This window comes from Typha latifolia, chromosome 8 (assembly GCF_019914945.1).
Source record: "Typha latifolia isolate L0001 chromosome 8, TyphaL0001v2, whole genome shotgun sequence".
Taxonomy (NCBI): domain Eukaryota; kingdom Viridiplantae; phylum Streptophyta; class Magnoliopsida; order Poales; family Typhaceae; genus Typha; species Typha latifolia.
The window spans coordinates 7,884,784-7,908,920 of NC_133093.1; the positions used below are offsets into that span (position 1 = coordinate 7,884,784).

At 37.1% G+C, this 24,137-nt stretch overlaps 1 protein-coding gene across 3 annotated transcripts; it reads right to left on the reverse strand.

Annotated features, from left to right (window-relative positions):
* Positions 1-309: 309 nt before the first annotated feature.
* LOC140793534 (protein ENHANCED DOWNY MILDEW 2-like) lies at positions 310-23,629 on the reverse strand. 3 transcript variants are annotated; one of them, XM_073145055.1, is made up of 19 exons: positions 23,347-23,629; positions 22,603-23,019; positions 22,419-22,515; positions 18,260-18,307; positions 18,002-18,171; positions 16,010-16,106; positions 15,824-15,922; positions 13,723-13,970; positions 13,561-13,650; positions 13,052-13,465; positions 12,481-12,625; positions 12,286-12,387; positions 11,091-11,183; positions 9,930-9,971; positions 5,795-5,905; positions 2,680-2,751; positions 2,445-2,563; positions 2,254-2,317; positions 310-2,163 (listed from the first exon to the last, which is right to left on the reverse strand). In XM_073145055.1, exons 2-19 carry the CDS (start codon positions 23,010-23,012, stop codon positions 607-609), a joined length of 3,978 nt encoding a protein of 1,325 aa, XP_073001156.1. In that variant the 5' UTR covers positions 23,013-23,019; positions 23,347-23,629; the 3' UTR covers positions 310-606. The 3 variants fall into 3 exon arrangements, with proteins under 3 accessions (XP_073001156.1, XP_073001157.1, XP_073001155.1); XM_073145056.1 differs by having other exon boundaries at positions 18,002-18,140; positions 23,237-23,629; XM_073145054.1 differs by having other exon boundaries at positions 23,237-23,629.
* Positions 23,630-24,137: the final 508 nt, after the last annotated feature.

Below are 24,137 nucleotides of genomic sequence, written 5' to 3' on the forward strand. Positions count from 1 at the left end.
AAGAAATCAGATCTTTCTCATGTCCATGGTATTTATCGATTTGCTTTTAGCCTATTTACTGTTTTTTTTTATTGGAGTAAAACTGAAAGAGAAATCATTCAGGCAGTACCCTACTTTCTGTCATGGCTCTGCTATTAAGATTCAGCTCAATATAGATGTTATTGAAGAAAACAACACATACTACTATGTGAATGAAAAATTATACGTAGTCCTCGCATTACCACTGCCATTCCACAACTATCCGAAGTAAACGATTCAGAGGGGCAATACATTTCTGTATTAGCAAATAAAAGTTATCTACACCTCTAATGCTTTGAAGTTATCAAACTTTCTTTTCCAGCTTTACTTGTTACAGAGTACAATTAAGTTGATAAGCCTCCAGCAAGACACCACTAGCTTACTAATGACAAATACTAAACCAGATCCCACAAATCATTCTCACATCTGGAGAAAGTTTCAGAGGATACAATGAATTTACACTGAAGTTAAAAGACAGTCGTTTGCTACTAACCAAACTGTCTTATTACTTAAATAGCAAATCTCTCTCTGATTTGATATTATTTTGTGGAAACTCGATGATGGAGATAACACTCCCTGAGCGCTGAGTCAGCGATTGAGCCAACCACTAGAAGAGCCGGGATGTGGGTACGGGTGTTGCTGTCTCGGTGCATATCCTGTTGGATCAGGAGGCACGTCCCTTCTCACTCCATGCATGTCATACATGCCACTTACTCCATGGAGTGGAGCACCTGGGCCAAGACTTCCAGCTCTTGTATAATTTGTCTCGTTGAGTCGTGGGGCATACTTATCCATAGTTGATGTTCCTGCAACTGAAGCTGAAAGACCATAAGAGGATGGAGGAAAAACACCAGTCCGTCCAACTCCGGTATCTGGAGCCCCAAATGAATATCTGTTCATCTGTGGATAATCATCTACGCGTTGTGTAAATGATTGTTGCTGCATTTGGATATCTGACTCTGACAGCCTCCCATACTCACTGAACTCAACATTTGGGTTGCTGCAAAAGGGTTCCATACTTTTGTCCATTGTATAGCCTGAGAACCTTTCCTCGGAACTCTGTATCCTGTAATCTGTTCTAGTAATTCCACCACCATACCAGTTAACAGAATTGGAATCATACAGCCCTTCCCTGATTGGGGGTGTTGTGTACCTCTTGGCTATGTCATCGATTTCCATGTTGCTGCTGCCAAGCTCACTTGGGGGAACTATTCCAAATTCTGCACCAGACCTGTAGAAGTTAGACTGGTGGTTCAACATTTCTAAGGGAGTCAGAACTGCTTCAAACGGGAGACAACTCATAGGCTGGTTCCCGATCTCTCTACTAGGAGGGGTGGACATGGTAGCATGATGGTTCAACATTTCTAAGGGAGGCACAACTCTTTCTAATGGGGGACAACCCATAGACTGGTTTCCAATCTCTCTATTAGGATGGATGGACATGGTAGGCTGATGGCTCAACATTTCTAAGGGAGCCAAAACTTGTCCTGATGGGAGACAACCCACAGACTGGTTTCCAATATCTTTGCTGGGAGCAATGGACATGATAGTCTGATGGTTCAAAACTGGTTCTAATGGGAGACAACTCATAGGCTGGTTTCCCATCTCTCTATTAGGAGGGATAGACATGCCACCCTGATGGTTCAACATTTCTAATGGAGCAGCAACTGGCTCTAATGGGAGACAACCCATAGGCTGGTTTCTGATCTCTCTACTAGGGGATATGCTCATGTCTGATGACTGATCCACCTCCTTTGCTTCAGATGCCTCTATCTTTTTCTTTGATCTTCTTCTCCTCTTGTGGGACTTGTTTGTAGGGATTTCTGGGGATTTTCTCCTGTCATGACATTCTGAGCTCTTGCTATCTTCCTTACTGGGTTCTGTTTCTTCCTGAGTGATAGCTCTGTGTTCATGTTCTCCTATTCTTTTTAACACTGGAAGAGCATCTACTTGCTTTTTCACCTGATTTTCTGTTTTAACAGAGAGTTCCTCCAGCCCTCCAGTTTGGTGGTTATGTTTCAAAGCAATCGCCTTGTGCCTTGAAGTCCAGTCAGAACGGCTCCACAAATAGAGCAGAGGTGGCTTCAAATTCCACTGCTCAATTTGCTTGTCATCCACATCGACTGAACCAGGCAAATAAAAGGACTGCAAAAGGAAGAGAGAAGTTAGAACTACTTGTGCAAATTGATCTTCCATAAAAAGTCATCAGAATAGCATGGAAATTCTATTCTCTACCTTCCCTGAAAGACTTCCACCATCCTCCCAGATTAAATCATATGGCACCCTCTTCTTATCTAGTCTGATTTCTCCACAGAAAAAGAAAAGTTAAGAAACCAAATATAAAGATAAATAAAAAAAAAATACAGGTCAGGTGTTCCGACATGTCAACTTTGGAAATCAAGCAAGGATTATGCAAAATATAATACCTTTCAGTCTCCTCAGGAACAATCAGAATAACAAGTTTTGGCCTAAAAGTTAGAGCTTTGTCGATGAACTTGTTCGCAAGAGCTGCTTTAACACCAAAAGGTGGATTGAGACCCATAATCTGCTTAACAAAGAAAAAAAGAATCCCACTAAAAGGTGTAGTATATAAAGCATACTGAAATATGCTGTTTCCAGTCCAAAAAATTGAAAACTTTGGAGCAGCATAAGAACTCATACCAGTTGTGATCCTGAAGGTAGTTCCTTTGTCTGCACCTTCATCCAGTCTCTCTTTTCGAAGTTGAAATCATTCTAAAAAGGATAATCTTAAGCCCCACATCAAACAGATTAATGAGGTATTGACTGAGCAACAAAATTTTGAAAGTTAGTGCATGTTTGTATTATTTATTAGGTTTAATTATACTTATACCCCCGAAACTATGGCTTAGTATCAAATTGACCCATAAAGTTTAAAATTATACAACTAGACCCCCTAAACTAATCAGCCATTACAATTTTGCCGATATCTCACTTTTTAACCCAAGTTAGTTTTATGATAACTATGCTCATAAAATAGAAAAGAACTTTATTATACGACAAAAATACCCATCATTTCTTCCTCCTCCCATCCCTAAACGAAATCCAAACCTTTCTTCCTCCTCAACCACAATTCTAACCCAAACTCAAACTTAAACTCAAACTCTTTCTCAACTTCAACCCCAACCCCAAATCACAACATTGCCCCCAATAGGTTTTGATCTAGGGATGTTGCGGGGGATTACCATAGTGTTGGTGTGCAAGTGAGAAGAACTCTAGCACCCACGCTCTTAGCCAATCCAAGCATGTTGAGAGTTTTGACAAAATTGGTCTTGTATCTCCAACAAGGTTCCAAAACATGGTATTAGGATCAAGATCGGCCATTTGAAAAAAATGATATGCATCGGATATATCGACCTTTCGTATTTGCCACCCATATCAGATCAGACTATTTTTTATTACGTAAATTTTAAATATTATTTAAAAATGTGGAAAAATTCCTAAAAATTTAAGAAAATGATAAGAAAATAAGAAAATAACGATTACTCATATATGAAGCCTAAAAACTAAATAATGCATTAACTTAAAAATTTTGATGTCTCTTCCCCCCTCCCTTTTTTCTTCCCTCTATTATTGCCACGGCAAAAAAAAACTATTTTTTTCCTTTCTTCTCTCTCCCTTCTCTTTCTCTCTCTTCCTCTCTCTTATACAACACATTTTATTTATTTCATTTCTTCTCTTTCCCTCCTCTCTCTCTCTCCCTCTTCCTCCCTCTCTTAATGCTGCAAGGCAATTTTTTTCTCATTTTTTCTCTTTCTTCATTCTCTTTCCCTCTCTCTCTCTCTATTACTCCCTCTCAATCTCTTCTTCATCTCCCCATTCTCCACTCTCTCTTTCTCGTCTCTCTATCTAGCTCTATTACTGCAATAGAAAATTTGCTGCAGTAACAGAGATTAAAAGAGGGAGAGAGACAGACGGAGCAAGAGATGAGAAGGAGAGGAAAAGGCTAGAGAGAGAAATGAGAGAGATGAGGCAACAGAGAGAAGAAATGAAAAAAATAGAGAAAAGAGGGGGAGAAAGAAGAGAGAAGAGAGAAAAGATAGGGAGAGCCCGTATAGGGCGATTGCTTTCAGCCATGGATTGGGATAGGCTATGTCTGATCCCAATCTGTTTCGACCAATCCCTCTCAAGATCGGTCGAAACTTAGAACCTACAAGAATTAAGTCTCTCCAAATCGAAAGATTCCAAAACCAAAAGCAAATAGCTTTCCAAGTTTACTTAGCTACAAAGCAATAACATAAAATATGATGAATTTAAAAACCATGAAAAATTTGAGCTTCGCAATAACTAATAATTCAATCTTTCGAGCAAAAAATCTTTAAAATAAAAATTTCATCATAAAAAAAATATGATATTATTGACATGATTGAACTTGAAGTGGATAAGGGGAGGACGGGAAAGCAAGGTGGTAGATCTGATCGACCTTGAGGAGGAGTGGCTCGACGACATTGTGGCGGATGAGTTCAAAATTTGGATTCCTAAGATGGTGCATCATGTTCTCCTTCCTGCCCATGAAGAAGTTATCCACCACGATATCGCTACCCCGCATCGCAATAAGCTTATCCACCAAATGGCTCATGATCTTTAGCCCCTTTCTCCTCATATGCAGATCAATCACCATGAAACCCACCTCCAACTATTGAGCTATGGGTTTAATCCAATATTAGGGGGGTACTGACCTTGGATCCCATCTTCGGCAAAGCCAAGTGAAAAACCATCCTTTAGAGAGCAAAGACGAAGCACTGCTATCCGAGCACGTACCTCACTGGCTGTGAGAGCCACGGGTAAAATGGGTATGTCTATTGCCTCTAATATCAACCAATAGAAATGCTAAATAATGCCACGTGGATAACGAGAAAAGAGTATCATCATATTTTTCGTTAACATTGTCCATTCCAACTCACCCCATAGTAGTTTAGGGGGTCTGATTGTAGCCATAGTTCATGGGGTGTAAGTGTAATTAAACTAATTTATTATGCAGACCTTCATCTTGAGTACAGTACCCTGGTCATCAACCTCCGGTTAGTGTCATAATCCTTCACTAATTGTCATTCAAACGAATGGTTCATTCACTATCTCAAATTTAGATTTGTAAAACTAATGAGATGGTTCATTGTATTATTAGGTAGTGGCCTACACTGCTGATCCTACTTCAAAGGTCTTAGACCTCATCTCTTTTCCTTTCAAACTCCTCATTTCTCTCTCTCCCTCTCTCGTCGACAGATTGAAAGCACGCCATCAGACGTCCTTTATTTAATTTTTGTTTTTATGGTTTTAAAAAAATCCAGTGTTGAACACCACTTCAGCACTAAATACCTTCCTGATTCCACATGTTAAACTTGACTTTCAGGAACTGAACCTTATAAAATGATGTTAAATGCTCGTCTAATGGGAATGCAAGACGGCAAAAGAAAGTGAAGTACAATAATAAAGGAAAGAAACAGTGTTCTTCTTCTTTTGCATTAGAGGTTTAGTCAAAGGGTATTTGAACCCAAATATCCAGGTGCTGACCCAGCTTACGAATTTGTTCCAACTACCATAAATGTCTCTTCATTACTCTTATAACCCGTTTACTAACTTTCAATGGTATGAACTTATTTGCCTAGACAGAATTTATAATCATAAATAAGATGAGTTTACAGATTCATGAGTTCTTCAAATCTTCTAGTGTGAAAGCAGCAGTCCCAAATAAAAGACGTGAAGATTCATTACAACTTTACAAGATAACAAATTGTTTTTTTTTGGTCAGAAAATTTACCTTTGGTTGAATAACATCATAATTCTTAAAATTGCATCTTTTGCCAGCTGCATCAAGTTTTTCTTTCATCAACTGACTGAAATCATTCGCACCACAACAGAAGTCAACAATCTGAAAAGAAATAGAAGGAACTGAATCAAAGATCAAGAAGTGACAAGAAAGAAGATCACACGCAGAATAAATACAAAAAAAAAAAAAAACTTTCATTACAAGCCTTATTTCACATCTAATAGAAAAAGGAATTATTCAATTTCAACAACAATATTCTGCAGCAGATTATTGAAAGTAAAGAAACTAAAAATCAAGATCAATGGAGACAAAAAATATGAACACCTAAGTTTAGCAGAAAATATATAGGAAAGGAAGCCCAAGAAGCACAACAATCTAAGGTGTAGAAATAGATGAACCCTAACAATTCTGCAATCTAATTTCAGGACAGGGAAGACTAGGAACAAAAAGAGGAACTCCAATAAGAGTTTCATTAGCATGGAGTACAATTCTGCAATCTAATTTTTTTCCTGAAATTATTTGCCCTAACTTAGAAAATTTGAGAAAATTGGAAAATTATGATATTAGAATCTAATTGCATATGTTACACTCAACGTTGGCCGTGCCAACCAGCACGCACGCCCCTACATGCCCACTGGCACGCCATTGACATATTTTTAATTTTAGTATATTTAAAGATGTTTTTAAATCTTCAGCACATCAATCTTTAAATTTTAGTTTGAATATATGTACTAAAGCATATATTTGTAACTGAAAAATAAAAAAACTGCTCACGTGCACTGCACGTACGACCCCTTCTTCTCTCGCCTGCTTGGTGACGAGGAAGAGAGCCACAAATCTCTCGGCCGAATCCTAATCGAAAATTTTGCTCTTATAAAACAAAACCCTAACCCTAAAATTGGAGGATTTTTTTTCACACCGAGGCCCCCCTTTCTTCCTCTCTCTCCTCTTCTTCTTTCTTTCCCGTTGGAGCCGCGTCCTCGAATCGGCACGCCTGAGCCCTGCAAAGCAATCGGAGAATGTAACTCGACTCGCCGATGAGTGCTCTTCCACCCCATGTAAATTAATTTAAGTCTTATAGGATAGAATATAAATACCTAATTATTTGCGCGTTTGTAGTTTCAGCAAAGCTCGCCAATTGGAAGATTCGAGTTGTCGTCGCCCCTGCACCGAGAGCTTCATGATGTTGACCTTGTGCCGTGGATGCCTTTTTTTGGAATCCTCGTGGCTCGAAGTCGTTGACGACTTCTCTCATTCTCGAGTAACCGGCAGGATTCACCAATGGTGCGACCACCGGTGACGTCTCCATCTCTTTCTTCTTCTTCATCATCGTTTTCTTCTTCTCCATCGGGTGAGAAAAGAGCTCGATTGGGATCAATTGATCCCAACCCGAGCTGGGTTTGGCTTGATCCAACCCTTTTGGGTTGTGGGTTTGGGCTCAAGTCGGGACGACCCGACTAACTAAAAAAAAGTTGGGCAGCAGCTAGTAGCCCAACTCATTTTGGTCCGAGCCTGGGTCCGGCCGATTAAGGAGTATGTATGGGTTGCAGCTGGCCCACAATATAGCCAACCTTCTAAGCTTGAATTAGCCCATTTTAACAATTTAATTAGTTTTAAATTAAATTTTTTTTATTATTGTTAAATTATAATAAGAATTTATTTATGGACGAAGGTGAAGATTTGCACTCACACCTAGATTGCCAACCACAAATGAGGGAATTTACTCAGTATTTACCCTCTCCTCTCATGTTTTGTATTATAATTTTATGATATTGTCTTCATACTTTGTGTATCATTATTGTTTTTATATGTATTATACTTCATGCCATACATTAATTCATAAAATATATTCTTCGTGCAAGTAGCCAATATTTTAGTCATAAGTAACTTGCTTGGCATGAGTTATAGTAGGTGGGACTTAAGAACAGACCCAGGCTAAATATTCTTCATACATGTCTCTGTGGTGATTCAAGTCTATCTTGAAGTCTAGGAAACAGACATATACCTTATCAGCATATAATTCGTTTAGGTGACTAACGCAATTAAGTCTACTTTAAAGTCTAGGGAACAAACTTATACTAGATCAGCATATGATCGTTTAGATGACTTTGGTGTGATTAAGGAACAATCCCAAACTAGACTAAGAGTCTCTCTGAGGTGACATTTATCTCTCTCTACGGCTAATGGAATAGACATGTTGAATTTATCACATAATGACATCTCCTGGTGACCATAATCGAATAAGCTATAAGAAAAGATTCAAGTGCATCTCGAGATAACTTCTAGTTAATATGAATCCCCAAGCACAGTCCCAAGTTGAGACAAAGAGCACTATTGAAATTGAGATAAGTTGTATAATGAAGTAGACTATGGTATTAGCTTTATTAATTGCATCTTTATGGCTTGTTCTTATTATTCATTTATGAATTTGCCAGCTCTTGTTTTAATTATTGAGTTTTAGTTAATATTATATTTAATAAAGAATAATTTTCAAGCTTTTGAGTGGATTCACTCACTGAGTACAGTTGTTGGCTCATGGGATACGTACGTTAATATTTCAGGTACTAGTCAACATGGCGATTGAGCAAAATGCACCGAGACCGCATCACCACTTAAGATCTACCATTTTATCTTTCAGTTCCATTAGTCTTTATATTTTAAAATTTTAGTTAAATTAGTTTGATTAGAGACGCATTGGTGGTGACATTGGTCAATTTTATCATTGTTGAATTACGTTTATTGGAGTTAGATATTTATATTAAATTCTTGTCATGGTGAACTTAGAAAATTATTTATTAAGGCTTTGTATATCTTAAGTATATTGAGGTATATTGCCGATCATGATTCAAATTTCGGGTCGCGACAATATTACAATCTTTTATCTTTAGATTATTTTTGTAATTGACATATTTTATTAAAGATATAGCAATAATTAAATAGAAACATTATCCAACCAATAATATGATTGAATATATTTATTAAAACTAATACTAATGATTGAGCATTCCATAATATGATTTTTTGTCACATGATATAAATAAGACCTCATAGAATATTTTAGATTTATCACTGATGAATCCACATTTCGAATCAATAAAATCCATTTTGAGCTTTAACGCAACCCGTGCTGATCAGCACACAACCGAGCCAGTCAACACGGCTCGGCAAAGGGTGTGCCATTGGCACACCCCATGCCAGGTGCCCTAGCACTATCGGAACGACAAGTGTCGGTCAGCACCGGGCATGCTGAATAGCACGACCACTGTTCGTTACACTAATACCTAGCATCAACAAATTTTATATTAGCCCTTGAAAACTATTTTAAGGACCTAGAAAGTATTAAAGTTTTTTTTTTCATATGTCAAGACTATTCAATGTGTCAACGACACACTGACTTGGCATGGCACATACCAGCAATATGCATTGTGCGGAGGCAAGGTCAGGAAGGCTCATGCATTTGGCACGACAATATGACTTTATTCATCCTTCAATTAGAGAAGTAGGTCTGTGTGCATTGTCATTTGATGCCGCTTCTTAAGACATACATTGAGTATCTAAAGGAAAACAAGAGAGTTTGATCTCTAGATGTCAGTCTCACCAACCACCATGAGATTAGCTGAGTGGCTGCAAGTTGCCAAGAACTAGAAGGATCTGACTTGATGAGATTGAAAATTCACCGCAGCCCCCACAAGTTTATCACTGATGAGCAATAGCATATGATGTTGGGCCCTAGGTGTGGCCAAGGCCATCGAAGTTACTTACAGAAATCAGCATGGCACATGTTGAACATGAATAACTATATGGAATCAATGAATGAATGATAAATGATGCCAAGTTGCCATACAGTATACCGAATGAATGAATGACAACTATGTTTTTTGTCAAAAACAACCGCACATGCACATGAAAATGTTAACAGATTACCATGCTAGCATAAAAATTGTCAGTACAAAACATTCACTTCAGGTTTCAACATGAACACAGCCATCCTTAGATAACAGATTAGTGCATCACTAGCTACCATAATCTCTGTCATCTCTCATATAAACTACTGTAATCTAGTAACAACAAAAGCAACAATCAGGAAAGCAGCATCAAGGAAATAAACAAGATAAGAAGGCTTTACCGTATCACCAGCTTGCACATACCATTGCAGTTTATCAACAATCTGCAGGCAAAAAAAGTTGCATCAGAGCATCTCTAAGGGAGAGGCTCTAAATATAGAGCCAAGAGCCCAGTGCACTCTAATGCACCGGGCTCTATATTTATTATTTATTTAATATAATATTATATTTTAAATCACTTAATAAGTCCTTTATGTTATTATATTTTAATAAAAAATATATGGTTAGAAAACTCTCATCGATATCTTTATAATAAGACTAATATTCAATAGTTTCAGAAATAATTTTAAATTACTATTTTTTAATTAAATGTATCAAAATTATATTACATGAAATAAAAATAAAAAATTTAAAATAACTTAAATAATTTAATATTAGACTCATTTTAAAGATCTCGATGAGACCTTTCCAATGGTACTATTTTTATTAAAAATTAATTAGTAAAACTAATTATATATTTAGTTTAACTAATTAGATTATTTAATAAAGGATTCAGACGGAATTTAAATTTTTGGATTAAGCTTTTGTAGAGCAAAAGTGGAATTTTTTTAAGTTAAATAGTATTGGAGCTGAGCTCCAAATTTTTAGATGGAACTCTAAATTTGGAGCTCCACTGAAGCTGGCTCCAAATTTGGAGCCCTATTTGGAGTCTGGTTGGAATCCACCGGGCTCCAAATTTGAAATTTTGGAGCCCAGTTGGAGATGCTCTCAGTGAGCACTAACCAGAAAAATGTAGTGTTGCTTGAAGATGGAGTCACTTAGTGCAGAAATAGAAATACATTACAGACTAAGAAAATGATATAACCATTCACTTTGTCTCTATACCACCGTGTTTATATGGGGTTTCCTAATTTAGTGAATATAATGTTACTTCTAGGCAAGACAATCCAAATTTTTATATGCTCCAAAGAACTCACTCATGATAATGGAATTAAGAAAAACAAAGCTAAAACATATTATTAGACTTCCCATCAAAAAGAAAAAGTTCTCAGAAAAGACAATTCCATAAACTATAGCTTTTACAAGAGCTTAGCTAAATAACATCAAATCAAAAGAATGAAATTATAGAATAACTAACTAAAAAACTAGTATACCAATGATAAAACAGAAAGTGCATGAAGGGTGAATCAACTTCAGAGCCATGTTAAATGCATAATACCTACCTCCTTGAGCTTGTCCACTTTTGTAAAATGACGGCCAAAGGAAGTATAACGCATGCCATGGAGGAAAGGTGCAAGATAAACTTTGAGTTTGTTCTGAAGAAACACAATCTTAGTTAGCAAGATATTTTTTGTCTACCAGAACTTAGAAACTAATAAACCATGAAAGTGAAAACCATTATACATGTTTCTTTTGCAGCTAGAATCCAATTAAGTTTCGTCTGAAAATTTTACATGCCAGGTCATCCGAAAACATTCTGGATTGCGAACAAGCATCTAAACTCTAAAGTAATGAGACAAGTTTGTTAAGATATCAAATGCAAAGCCTATGTTAAATTTGTTCCCTTATTGGTATCCAGTGTTTGAGATTCCAGGTTTTCTTCTGGGAGCAAATCCCTGCACTCACCATTCCTTTTTGTAACAACTCTTGTGGAGATAATGGTTTTAGCTGGAATATCATGAGTTCCTCCTCTCTAAAAAAGCTTAAGGTAAACTTAGAGCCATGGTGGCATTCCACATATATCTGCTGCACAGATTTACTGGCAAGAACAGGAAAATAGTAGATATACAATAGAGTAAAAAGTAAGAGTATAATCACTTACATATTGTATCTGGAAATATAGGAGACATTCAACTCAAATTTGAGTAGCAATTAAATCTCAATTGAATCTTTCCCTATCATTTGTCTTCTAGACGAATAGAGCTACCTATTCAAAAGTTGCCTTCCTCTTGCTACTAGATCTACCAATGTCTGGAGCAACTATGGCTAGATAGAAGTTACATGAGCTAAAGATAAGACCAGCAATATTCTTCCCGCTAGCCATTTCTGTAAACTAATACTTTCAGACCCCCCCTAACAAAACCAAGCAAAGACTATTACTTTTGAACCTGCTAATAAAACCCAAGCAAAGACTCATACTTGTGCATATAACAAATTAATAATAAAGCAAAGACATCTATATCTATTAATATTGAAAGGAAAATGTGGTAAAACAGTTAGCATGTGCAAGTCAGAAACAAATCTGACTAACAGAAACAATTCACAGCATAATAAAGGCATTTACAAAATGACATAGAAAAAGAAGAAACTAGAAATAACAACATGAAAAGTATAGTAAAGAGACCTTCTGGCTACCATAGATCACACAAAATATATAATAGAAAACAAATGATTAAGGACTTAATTAATGGTACCTACATTCCACTTAATCAATTGCTTCACAATCTCAGGCTCACAGACAGCTTTAGCATCCTCAACACTCCCACCATCCTCTAATTTTTGTAAAGCTGTTTGTATAGCCTACAGAAAGACTCAATTAGGGGACATCTAATAATTCGTGCTATTTACAATCTAATAATTCAGGTTATACTAGCCTTGCAGCCATTTATGTACCTCAACAGAACCCTCAACCTTGCCACGTGTAATGGTCTTGTCAACGTGCCTTGAAGAGAATGCGTGAGTAGATGGCATAATGTGACTCCTGGTGATATCTCCCAAGGTTAAAGAAGAGGACTCCTTTTCCATCAATGCAATCACTCTGCAATACAAAGAATCATAAAAGGCTGAATCAACCTTCATGAGGTTTAGTCAAATCAATTGTGAATTTATGTTAATCAGACTAAATGAAAAGACATCAGAAGACTAGACAAACTTCATCACCTAAGAATCAGATCTCTGCCTCCACAATTTTGACTCAATGTGGAGGAGACCAGTTGATTATATACTCAGTTTTTTCATATTAGTCAAGACTTGAGAGACTACAAATACACATGAAAGAGAGGCCAACAAACTATTATTCATGTAGCAAAGTTCATCCATGTTGCTGAACCAATAAATCAGGTGAGGGAGATAGATATTCGACTTGGTAGCAGCAGTTTCAATCAAGTACGATCAGCGCCTTACAAACTCCATCTCTAGAATTGACAACAGAAAAATTGAAAAAGGAAAAGGATGAGCGTCTTACTTCTTTTCAGTTTCACTGTCTATAACAGGAAATGAGCTGTGTATTATGTTTCCCCTAAGCATTTCTGACGGTTTTGCCTTCTCTTCAAGAGCATTCTTATCATTTCCAATGACAGTATGTGACTTCTCCTTCAAAGGCTTTATTTTCTTCTGGGAGGATATTATTTGCTCAGTTACAGTTCTTCCAGTTCTTACTGTTGATTGACTTTGTGCACTACTAAGCTTTTCTTCCACATTCACAAACCTTATCGTACTCTGATCCAAGGGAAGGTCACCAGAGACCTGCCTTTTCTTATTCACCAAAGTCCTAATTCTCTCTTTTTGCATATCAGTTATTTTTTTCTTCTCAGGAATATCAGGAAAGATAATATGGTTTCTAATTGGAGTTCCAAGATCATCATCAATTTTATGTTTCCTGCCAAAGCCAAAAGAAGTCAATATTAATAGCTTAACAGTTCTGATCTCAATACATTAAAAAAGAAAGAAAGCGATGCAGCCAATGAGACATACAGGCAGTATATCAATATGCGATTGGGAAGAAGATCTTCCCAAGCCCTCTGTATAATATCTTCTTCTTCTGTATCTCCAAAAGCAATCTTCCTGTGTATTTAGTGCAAGACTATAACAATTTGTCATAATAACAAAAAGTAAGCTTTCTTATAATTTGAGTACCTTGGCAAGCACTTTCTGTGATATGACTTGGGACAGCGTCTACACATTGCAAACTGCAATTCTGTAATCTCTTTATTCTCTCCTAGTTTACAAACTATACATTTATGTACAGGACAGGTAAATGACATCCCCATAGCAATTTTTTCCTCATATTCTGATGCTTCAGCTTTATTGTCAGGATAGAGAAGTTCTGCAACACATTTGGGGTGATAGAAGTGCCCACAAGTGGCATTAACACATGGAAATACCTAAAATGCAAGACAATGAAGAAATCAGCGTATCAGTGAACTACTAGAGTAAAGGTAAACTAAGGTACAAATTTAAAACTTCTTTAGAATACAAAGGGAAGAGTCAACAAGGCATATAATTTTGGAGAAAGGAAAAAAAAAAACAAGCAAACTACATTATTACATGTTATGAGTTCTGACCAATGCACTAAATACAATGAACAGCCTTGTGAATAAAACCATCCTTAAATCTGAAAATTTCACTCTTTTGATTAAGGCCAAAGTGGAAAGAAAAGTCAGAAAGAACGATCACAAAATTGAAAAGAGGGTTTACTAGATGGTTCAATAACAAGCTACAAACAAGAAGGTCCAAATTGTTAGGTAATCTTTTGTACAGCATCTATACCAAAATTTTCAGATAGACAAGAATATCCTTATGAAAAATAGGTCTGCTCCTTGTGATTTTTTTTTTCAGAATATGATATCTATGCTTGTAATTCTTCCGGTTTCTCTAAAAGCCCTTTCGCGAGGGTTATATCTATAGAGATCATACTAGAGAGATCAAATGGCCTGACCAGCCTAGGCCCAAATTTGCCCAAATTGAACTGGGCTAAGCCCGGCCTGAGCCCGATATATGATGGGTGATATGGGTCAGGCCTTTGCCCATCTCGGCCCAGCCCAAAAGCCCGACTCAATTAATCTGCCCACAGCCCAGCCCGGTACCCCTAATAAACAATTTCTTCCCCCAAAACACTCGTCCACCATGCCACCACACTAACAAAGAGGCTTGACCCAAGCCCACGCCTGACCAAGAGCCCATCTCGAGCCCAATAAGTCATGGGCTAGTGAGCAGCAACGAGTTATAATATTTCAGCCCGATCAGACCCAATTTGACTTGTGGGCAGGTTGGCGAATAGAGGCTCAGCTTGGTCTAATCGGAAAATTCCGGCCCAAACTCAGCATGGGCAACCTAATGATCATCTCTAGATCATACGTGAAAAGCATTGACATATTAATAATGATAAGCATCAAACTTCTTATTTCCTACCAATATTATGGGTTTTGGTCCATCTCTAACTTAAACTAAGAAGAGTCCAATAGATCTCTCATAGTCTCACTGAAACAGCCTATGAGGACACCATCTCTTGTAGAGGTTTACTTTCTCACATAATTGGCATTAAATCCTCAAAAAGTCCAAACCAAGGAAACATTTGCACACCACTGTTACCTTTTGGAAGTCCTATGCAAACAGAAACTATCTATACAGTCTACACTGAATAATCTACACTGCATATGATGTTACTTTTCCTATTTTAAAATTCTAATTACAGTAAAAAAGTGAACAGTAGCCTGCCTGAGTAAGAGCACAATGATTTTACTAATGAAATTTATACAAGGCATAAGCAAACCTTTTTAGTCTACAATGAGTGAAAATTGCACAATTAAGAATCCTTTGTGATAAGCCAGAAAGGATGTATACAAAACTAGAAAAGTCAGAAAAACACGCTATACAACCAGCTTTACAAGCTTATTTATGAAGGATAAGAATTTAGTCCATAAGTCCTCCTAGGCATACTAAATGACTATGTTTCTCTCTTTTGTCGCTGACCCCAAGACCAGAAAAGGAGGTTGCCTAAGCTGGCTTGATGCTCGTCAGAATTTCTATCAAGTCAGCAATGCACTTGAATCCTTGAATGGAAAAAAAAAAGATACATGTAGTAGACCAACTTCTCTAAAGGACATGATAAAATGTCTGTTCTCTTTGTTAGGCAAGCACTATAATCCATAGCCATCTCAGTTAGATCTTATAAGAGGAAGAGCATGTTCAAAAGCAAAATAACTAAATTGAGTCAACGAAAAAACAAAAATCATACCTCAGCACCGGATGATTTATCAGAGGAGCCCAATTTTCCACAAACAAAGCACTGGTGCCGTTTGTATTCACAATTCTTACAAAGAAAGCTTTGGATAGACTGCAAAAAACTCAGTAAAGAATGAAGAAAATAAACTAAGAAAACATATGACCAGAAAATGATAAATTCCCAACACATTAAAAGTACCTCTACTTGTAGTCTTGTGAAACCAAGTGATCTACACTGCGACTCTTCACCAGCTTTCTTGGTTGCATGGAAAGACCTCATGCACCTGCCTTCACAACTGGATAGAAATCTAATGAATATTAACCAGCAGAAAGTAGAGGATATGCTTACTTCTAATATGACAGTAGCATAATGGTGAATTAGCTCTGATTATCCATCTATATACATCCTTGATGACGCATGCAGACCTTCAAGCAGTAAATATATAGAGTATGTTGCAACAAAACTTTCACTTGATAAAAATGCTGAGATATCCAACAAGAAATAAGCAATGACATTAGCCAGTGAATGTAACAATACATGCATGTCATGGGCATATTTACAGGAGAAAAAGAACTGCAGGACATATATGCACTTAAATCACACAGGCTCACAAATGTTGGCAAAATTGTTGATCTTAAAGTTCAGCAGACAAAAAATAGATGCATAAGAAGCAAACTATTAATTAGATATGAAAACAGTTCATGCCACTGTAGAGAAAAATATGGGTTAGTAGAAAACTCTCTCCATCAGCCAATAAAAGTAAACGTCATTTATAATTTATAACAGAGAGATGATCAAACCTACAAAAGAGCCTACCTAGTTTTTTATTTACAGAAAGAGAGGGGAGTCTAAGAACTCTGGTAATCTTTTCATAAATCACTTTACTGTCCTTTTATCAATGCCGTTACTCTTTCTTTTGCTTTAATGTTATTGTAAACAGCGGTAGCTTGTGATGGGCCTCACTTATTAGTAATACTCTAAGGCATGGTTCGAAGTTTTGGTTAGTTTTGATTTTCACCCCTAGAAAAATTTAGGCTGAAATAGAATAGTTTTAGATTATTGTGGTCCAAAATAAATGTCAAAACCAGAAATCTTAAGAGTTTCGAACTTATGGTCTTAACCGATGAGTTTCAGGTTTGGTTTTCATTAAGTTTCAACCATCACTGTTCCATCTCGGATGAAACTTCAAATCATGCTCCAAGCATACTTCACATAGATGATTCCCAATCTTTGCCACCTAAATTGCCACATTACGAACAGTTTTGCATCATCCACAACAGCAACTTGAATGATTTTCCCGCATACCAGCTGGATCCTACAACAGTATCACATACCAATGGGAGGAAGAAAACCATACCCTTTCCGGTGCTCAGATGACTACACGTCAGGTTATGAGAGGGACAAACAACATGTCAAATTAACAATCTCCACATTGTAGACAACCCTATAACCAATGTCGATGAGTATCTCAATTTCTCAATCATCAAGTTGATTAACAATGACTCAACAAAATTAAATAACAAAAAGAAATATGGAAAATAAGAAAAACAGCAAACAATAGCATAACCAATATGTCACCACCATTCATCATCCCAATGTTAGGGGCCACATCAGTAATGCCCTTTGGGGCCAATCGTACTCCAGCTTGAATACATGCATACAGCTTAAACAGAATGGACGCAACAGACAGCCTTTTTATTTAAAGAGCAAAAGGGCTCACATCATACTAAAGTAGAATGAGAAGAGAGTGTATACCGGGTATCACAAGGGTCACAACTGAGTGCCCAAACTGATTAATGTACTAAGGCCCGCACAAGAAAAGGAAAGAAGCTTTCAGGTCAGAAGTTTTGGAACCCCAAACTATTGCATTGGTTGCTTAACACACATTAAAAAGTTAGCAGGTAAGTAAAGTCCAATATCATGCCATAGCAGTCTATTTGTTTCCCATTTAACGAATTAAGGATGCACGAACTGCATAAATAGAGATAGTCAAGCATGTACATGTGTATAAGCATATGTGTGGTAAGTGTGTGGTAAGGATGTTGGCGCAAGTAAGCTTGTAAAGTTATAATCATTCAAGCCCCACGAAACACAATATATGCAAACATGTATATATATATATATATATATAGAGAGAGAGAGAGAGAGAGAGAGAGAGCTTTGAAAAGGTGATAAAATAGGAAAACATACCATAAAAGCTCTCCACCATTGTCACAAATAGCACAAACTGAATCAAACAAATCAGACTCTTCTTCAGACTCATCCCCATCATCATCTTCCATGATATCATCCACTTCATCATTGTCAGCAATAAACGGTTGCTTCATGTCTGGAACCTCCAGAGCATCATGATAGAGTATCTACTTCAGTAGTTACTAGTTAAATAAGTATATAAAAAAATTTACAAAATATTGCCAAAGTCTCTCAAAAACATGATAAAGCTCTGACCTCACCAAATCTCTTCCTAGGCTTCTCCTTAAGGAAGTCCAATAAAAGCTGTTAAAGAAAAAAAGCTGTGAAAACTGAAAAGTAGTATCATCTTATTGCTCCAATAAATCAAATGCATACTTATATAAAAAGAACCAAGTGAGCATGACATATTAAGAAGGGCTCCTCTAGTCAAGGTGAAAGCAAACATGATAAAGAACACCAATAACTCATTCAGTGCTCAAAACTTAAAAGCCAGTTAATAAGCCATAAAGAAATAATCTCACAAAAGTACTACATTGTTTGCCCACTTGCACATGCAGCAAAGATGCTCCTTAATTGCTGAACAGTACATCGCTCATTCTACACACTTTTTCCAGTATTAACAATATAAAGCCAAACTAGTGCAACTACCTATAAGACAACCATAAAGGATAAACTGGAAAAGCAGGTTGATTGGTTAAGTATGTCAACTCAGAAAATTGAACTAGGAAACTAAAGAATAGTTAGCACCATAAGAACTACAAATTAAGATTACTAAAAATAACAACAATTCTAGTCTAGGATAAACAATAAAAAAATCAAACACTTCTGTAGTTTCTATCAAAAATAATCTAGCTAGTTGTAAGCATAGTTTCCAGTTTCGGCCGATCCCGATCTGGGCCAAAACCTTGGCTGGTTTCGGCCCTGCAGCAGCAACTGCTGCAACTAGCAGCAGTGGCGGCTGTCAACTACTGCTGATGCTGCTGTAGCTAGCAGCAATGGCGGCTGCAGCAGGCAGCTGTCAACTGCTGCTGATGCTACTAGCAGCTACAGAGAGAGAGAGAGGGAGAGAGAGGGAAAGAGAAAGAGAGAGTGAGGGAGAGAGAGAGAGAGAGAGGGAAAGATAAAAGAAAAAGGGCGAGGGAGAGAGAGAGAGGGAAAGATAAAAAGAAAGGGAGAATGTGGGAAAGAATGGATACTTCAGAGTTCAGACTAACAGTTAAAAGGATAGGAAAGAAGAGAGGGAGGAAGAGAGATTTTTACTTTTTAGGCTTTATATGTGAGTAATTATTATTTCTTATTTTTTTATAATTTTTTCTAAATTTTTAGAAATTTCTCAATATTTTTAAATAATATTTAGAATTTTATTTAATTAAAATAGTCTGATCCGATACAGGCAGCCGATACGGCCGATATGGCCGATACGACCGATACGTATCGTTTTTTCGGATGGCCGATCCCGATCCCGATTTTTGGAACCTTGGTTGTAAGTTAACCCAAAACCTATTAGTTTAGAGATTTTAGCCAAGAAAGGATCTCCTTACTAGCTGATAGCCACCAAGAAAGCATTACATTGGTGCTGCAGCCACAGGTGGTGGTGGCTCAACAAATGTAGGCACTCTGTCATCATAACTTGTCAAAGAGACTCAGAAAGAAGGGGGTAACTACCATCACAACCCTAAATAGATGAAATCCCAGTTCCAAGGTCTACACATGAGCATCTCTGTTGGCAGAAGTGTTGTTGTGCCTTGTAGCATGGCACATGCTGTGTTGGCAGCTGACCAATTAGGACTATAAGATGGATCTTCAAGCAGATCATCATATATAGACCAATGTTTTAATGCAGTCGCTGTTTGCGGTAAATTACCCCACTGCATAGCACCTAGGCAGTCTAGCATTTTTATTATATAAAGAAAAATTAAGAGTAGTTATATATGATATATAATATATAATATATAGTATATATAAAATTTTATTTTGGTAATAAACTAATTTATGTATAAATGAGGTAAAGAAATAAATTGTCACGATCATAAGTAATTAACTAATCACCGTAAGTAAATAAAATTATAGTGATCGACATATTATTTGTTTCTTAATTATAGTTTACATTAAATAGCTATTTCAGATTATTATAATGGAATTAATGTGTCTGAGTTAAAATAAGAGTGAGAGAGAGAGAAGAGAAAAGGCAGAGAGAGAAGCAACTAAAGGGCATAAGTAGTAAAACACTTGGGATTCCATTACCACCGAGATTGCCATAGACACTTGGGGCTCATTACTACTGTCCAGTTTATCTACATATTTGGAGATGAATGAAACAACTAAGGGCATAATTGGAATATTAGAAACCCCCAATACACAAATTGAACATTTATAAATCCCAAACTCCCTAGTTCCACTCCTCCCCCTTTTGAGAGCCCTCGTTATTAGAGAGAGAGAGAACAACACGCTAGTAGGTTGCCAATGGCGTTGTCATATGAGCCTTCGTCAACTGCCAATACCGCCGCTCATCGCGCCAATTAGAAGGAAGAGGAAGGCGGCTTGAGTTGAAGAGGAAGATGGGCTCGCCAATGCCGCCTTGCGCCTTTCTCTACTACTGGTTACGTGTCGTCCAGTAGTGTGGAAGCTTGGGACAAGACGCTCAAGTGAAGGAGAGAAGAGAAGGTTTGGATTCTAGGGCTTGATTTGGTTAATTAGTTCTCAAACCCGATTAGCTTACCTGACCCACTAATTCGATCCAAGGATGGTTGTGCCGCAAGAGAGGGAGAGAAAAAGAAGAGAGGGACTAACAACGCTTCACTCTTCATCATCATCATCGTTGTCGTTGACCTCGTCATTGCCCCCCGCTAACGTGCCCGAGGTCGCAAATGAAGGCGTCGATCTCTCCAACATGGATCCCCCAGCCCCAGTGCTCCGACCCGCTAAGATAGCTGCTTTTCAAAAGTCAAAACATTGATATAGACCCTAGGAGCTAGGATTTCGTGTGTTTACGACTATGATGGTGTTTAACCCATTCTCTCTTAGACGGCTTATGATGATAGAGAGCACGTGGGTTTCATGTGGCCACACATCACTAGCACGATATGTGCTGATTGGTACACCGAAAGGAAATTGTATTGTCAAATTTGACGAGTGTAAATTTATGCAGGTCTTGTTGCTCACTCATGCTTTTCTAGTGAAAATAATGCCCGAGTTGGTGAATTTCACACTATCGTCTTTGAACAGCAACTCAACTAAGATCTAAACATGCATTCCTACAATCAACCAATTTACGTTGTTGAGAGGATGTTTTTGTATTCTCTCTGTGATTTCTTGGGAGCCACTTTTTGACTTTTACTTTACCTATTAACAAATCAATATGCTTGAAAATTAATTCAGAGCAACTGATATTTTTTTTCTTTTAGACATAATTGCATTTTCCCGAGGATTGAACAGATTTTTTTTACTCCTCCACTCTTGAATTTATTTATTTTACAATTGGATTAGTGTTCTCCAATTAAAATTAGGGTAGCAGTCTAGCAATACTTCTCCAAAATCCATTTAATACTAGAACTAAGGATATTGATAATTCATGTGATATAATTATATATTGTAAGCCACTTCTCAAAATTTTTTTTTGGCTAAAAACAAAATAAGTAACTTCATCTCACTAAGTCATGCAACAAATAGGTTCATCAAGACGAGAGTTTCAAGAAGCAAAAAGCACATAAAAGCATAGGAATAGTAATTCATTTTGTGTTATATACTTATATTGTTATCGGAGCTTAGAGAAAAAATTTATTTCAAATAAGACACTAGCAGCAAAATGAAGACCAATCATCACCCAAGCTTCTAGCCATAGTCAGCTAGATGGATCCTCCATTCACATTTCTTTGAAAAGAATTAAGGTAAATAAAATGCTGATTTTATTCATCCTCGCATGACTAAATGGAGCTTTCATTATTGATTCTATAATCAAGTATATTATTCATGCTCTTATACAGCTAGCTTAAAGCATGGACTCACCAGTCAGCTAAGACATCTTACTAATTTGATAATATTCAAATGAAGAAAGTACAAGTAGAACTTCTCAATAGCATATGGATTCAAAACTAGGTATTCATGATAACCAAATCTCATTAATGGCAAATAAATGGCTCTTGATGGTAATCTAGATCATAATATATCATGTCATTGTACACTCTTTTGCTAATTTAAGATTATTTCATGTCATCCTACTATGTAGTACTCTATCAGTCACCTACCTATTCAGAATGATATTACTGTCTTATTACCATTCTACATACTACTTTTGCAAGTGTAACCCATTTTCTTTGTGCGACATCGCTAAATGAGAGTATATGAACTTATATACACCAGTCACCAAGATAAATACAATATCCTAAACACCTATACAATATAAGGTTATTCATACCTGAGATTTTGCAAGAGTTTCATCTCTCTGGGCAAACAGCTTCATGAGAGAAATATGATTTTTGAAGTCTTCCTCTGAGGGTCTGACTTCAAATGTACTGCAAAATAACGACCTTCTTGAAGTCTTAAATATCAAGAATTTGCAGTAAAAAAGCAAGAATTTGTAGCAGCGAAATGCATTCCACCTGTAAACGTTACGCAGGTGATCCCAGAGTCTCTTTTCTGATGCTTCTTGATTTCTTTTCAGAAAGTAGAGCATTTGCACTGTGATCATAATCGTCCTGATGGTATCTTCATAACTCTTCCGGGGTTTCAGAAGACTAATCCATTTGTTGTCCTTCGAGAGCACAGCAATTGTGGGCTGCTCATCTTGAAGTCCTAATTTCCATGCTGTAACTTGCTTAAAAACTTTCTGAAGACCTCCATCGGTGGTGCCATGCAAGAACAAATCTTCCTTAGCAGCATCTATTTTCTCTGCATCATTAAATTGGATAGGCAAGACTGCAAACGAGATGGGCACCTCATCCCTGTCCACAAAATAGTAATTTGTGACTGCCTCTGTCATGACCTCCACCTCATCATCTGATATTGCCATGAATTACCTGAAACCGAAGTGAAAAGACAACCAAAAAACAAGTTAGGAAAATAATTCCTCTTTGTTTCTTTACTCTAACAAAAGAATTTGCAACAAACATGAACCCCAACAGCTAAGACACCGCTCAGACAAAGAATCTACTACAATCAAGTTTGGCTCATGTCTACACAATCCCGAAGCAGGTAATAAAACCAAGATATAGCCTAGAAACACTAAATATGCACCTAAATAGCAATCAACAGGACTACAAAAGCATCAACTTTGCATCTTTCCCCTTCAAACGCAACCAATTAGCAACATTAAATTGGTAAGATCGCAGAGAAAAGTATAAAACCGGCGCCGTTGTCTGAATCGTCGCCAGCCTTCGCCAGCTGCCAACACCACCGCTCGTCGCGCCGGTCGGGAGGAAGATGAAGGCAGCTTGAGTTGAAGAGGAAGATGGACTCGTCAATGCCGCCTTGCGCCTTTCTCTAATACTGCTGGTCATGCGTCGTCCAGTAGAGCGGAAGCATGCGAGTGGACGATCAAGAGGAGAGAGAGGAGAAGATTTAGGATTCTAGGGCTCGATTTGGTCATTTTCTCTGGTTCACATCTGAAAAGTAATTGTTACCAAAACTGGAATTTATCTTTACGAATAACTATTTATATGTCCACCTATATTCTAAAATAAAGGTGTAATAATTATCTTTAATATAATATAAAATTACTAAAATACTCCTTAATTTGATATAAATTAGGTTGATGAGATAGATGAAAATTAAATTACCATACTCAATGCTAGGGCAGGGTGCCAAGTGTGCGGGGGTGCTAGATATGTAATGCTAGGGTGGGATACTAGGGCCGGTGTTAGTTACCCCACTAGCTATCTAATACTATTAAATATGCAATGTTAGTGCGCTTAGTATGCAAAGCTAAGTTAATACTGTGATAGATATGCAACACAATACTATGATGGATGATGCTAAATCAGACTTTGAGTAAGTAATTCAAAATCTTTCTCATAATATTAGAGAAAGTTTGGAGCCTGTCACCGAGAACTTCTAAACTTCAAATATCATTGGCAAAGTTCTTCATTGAAAAGATTATTGACGTACTTTGAAACATAGAAAAAATGCTCAAACTTTT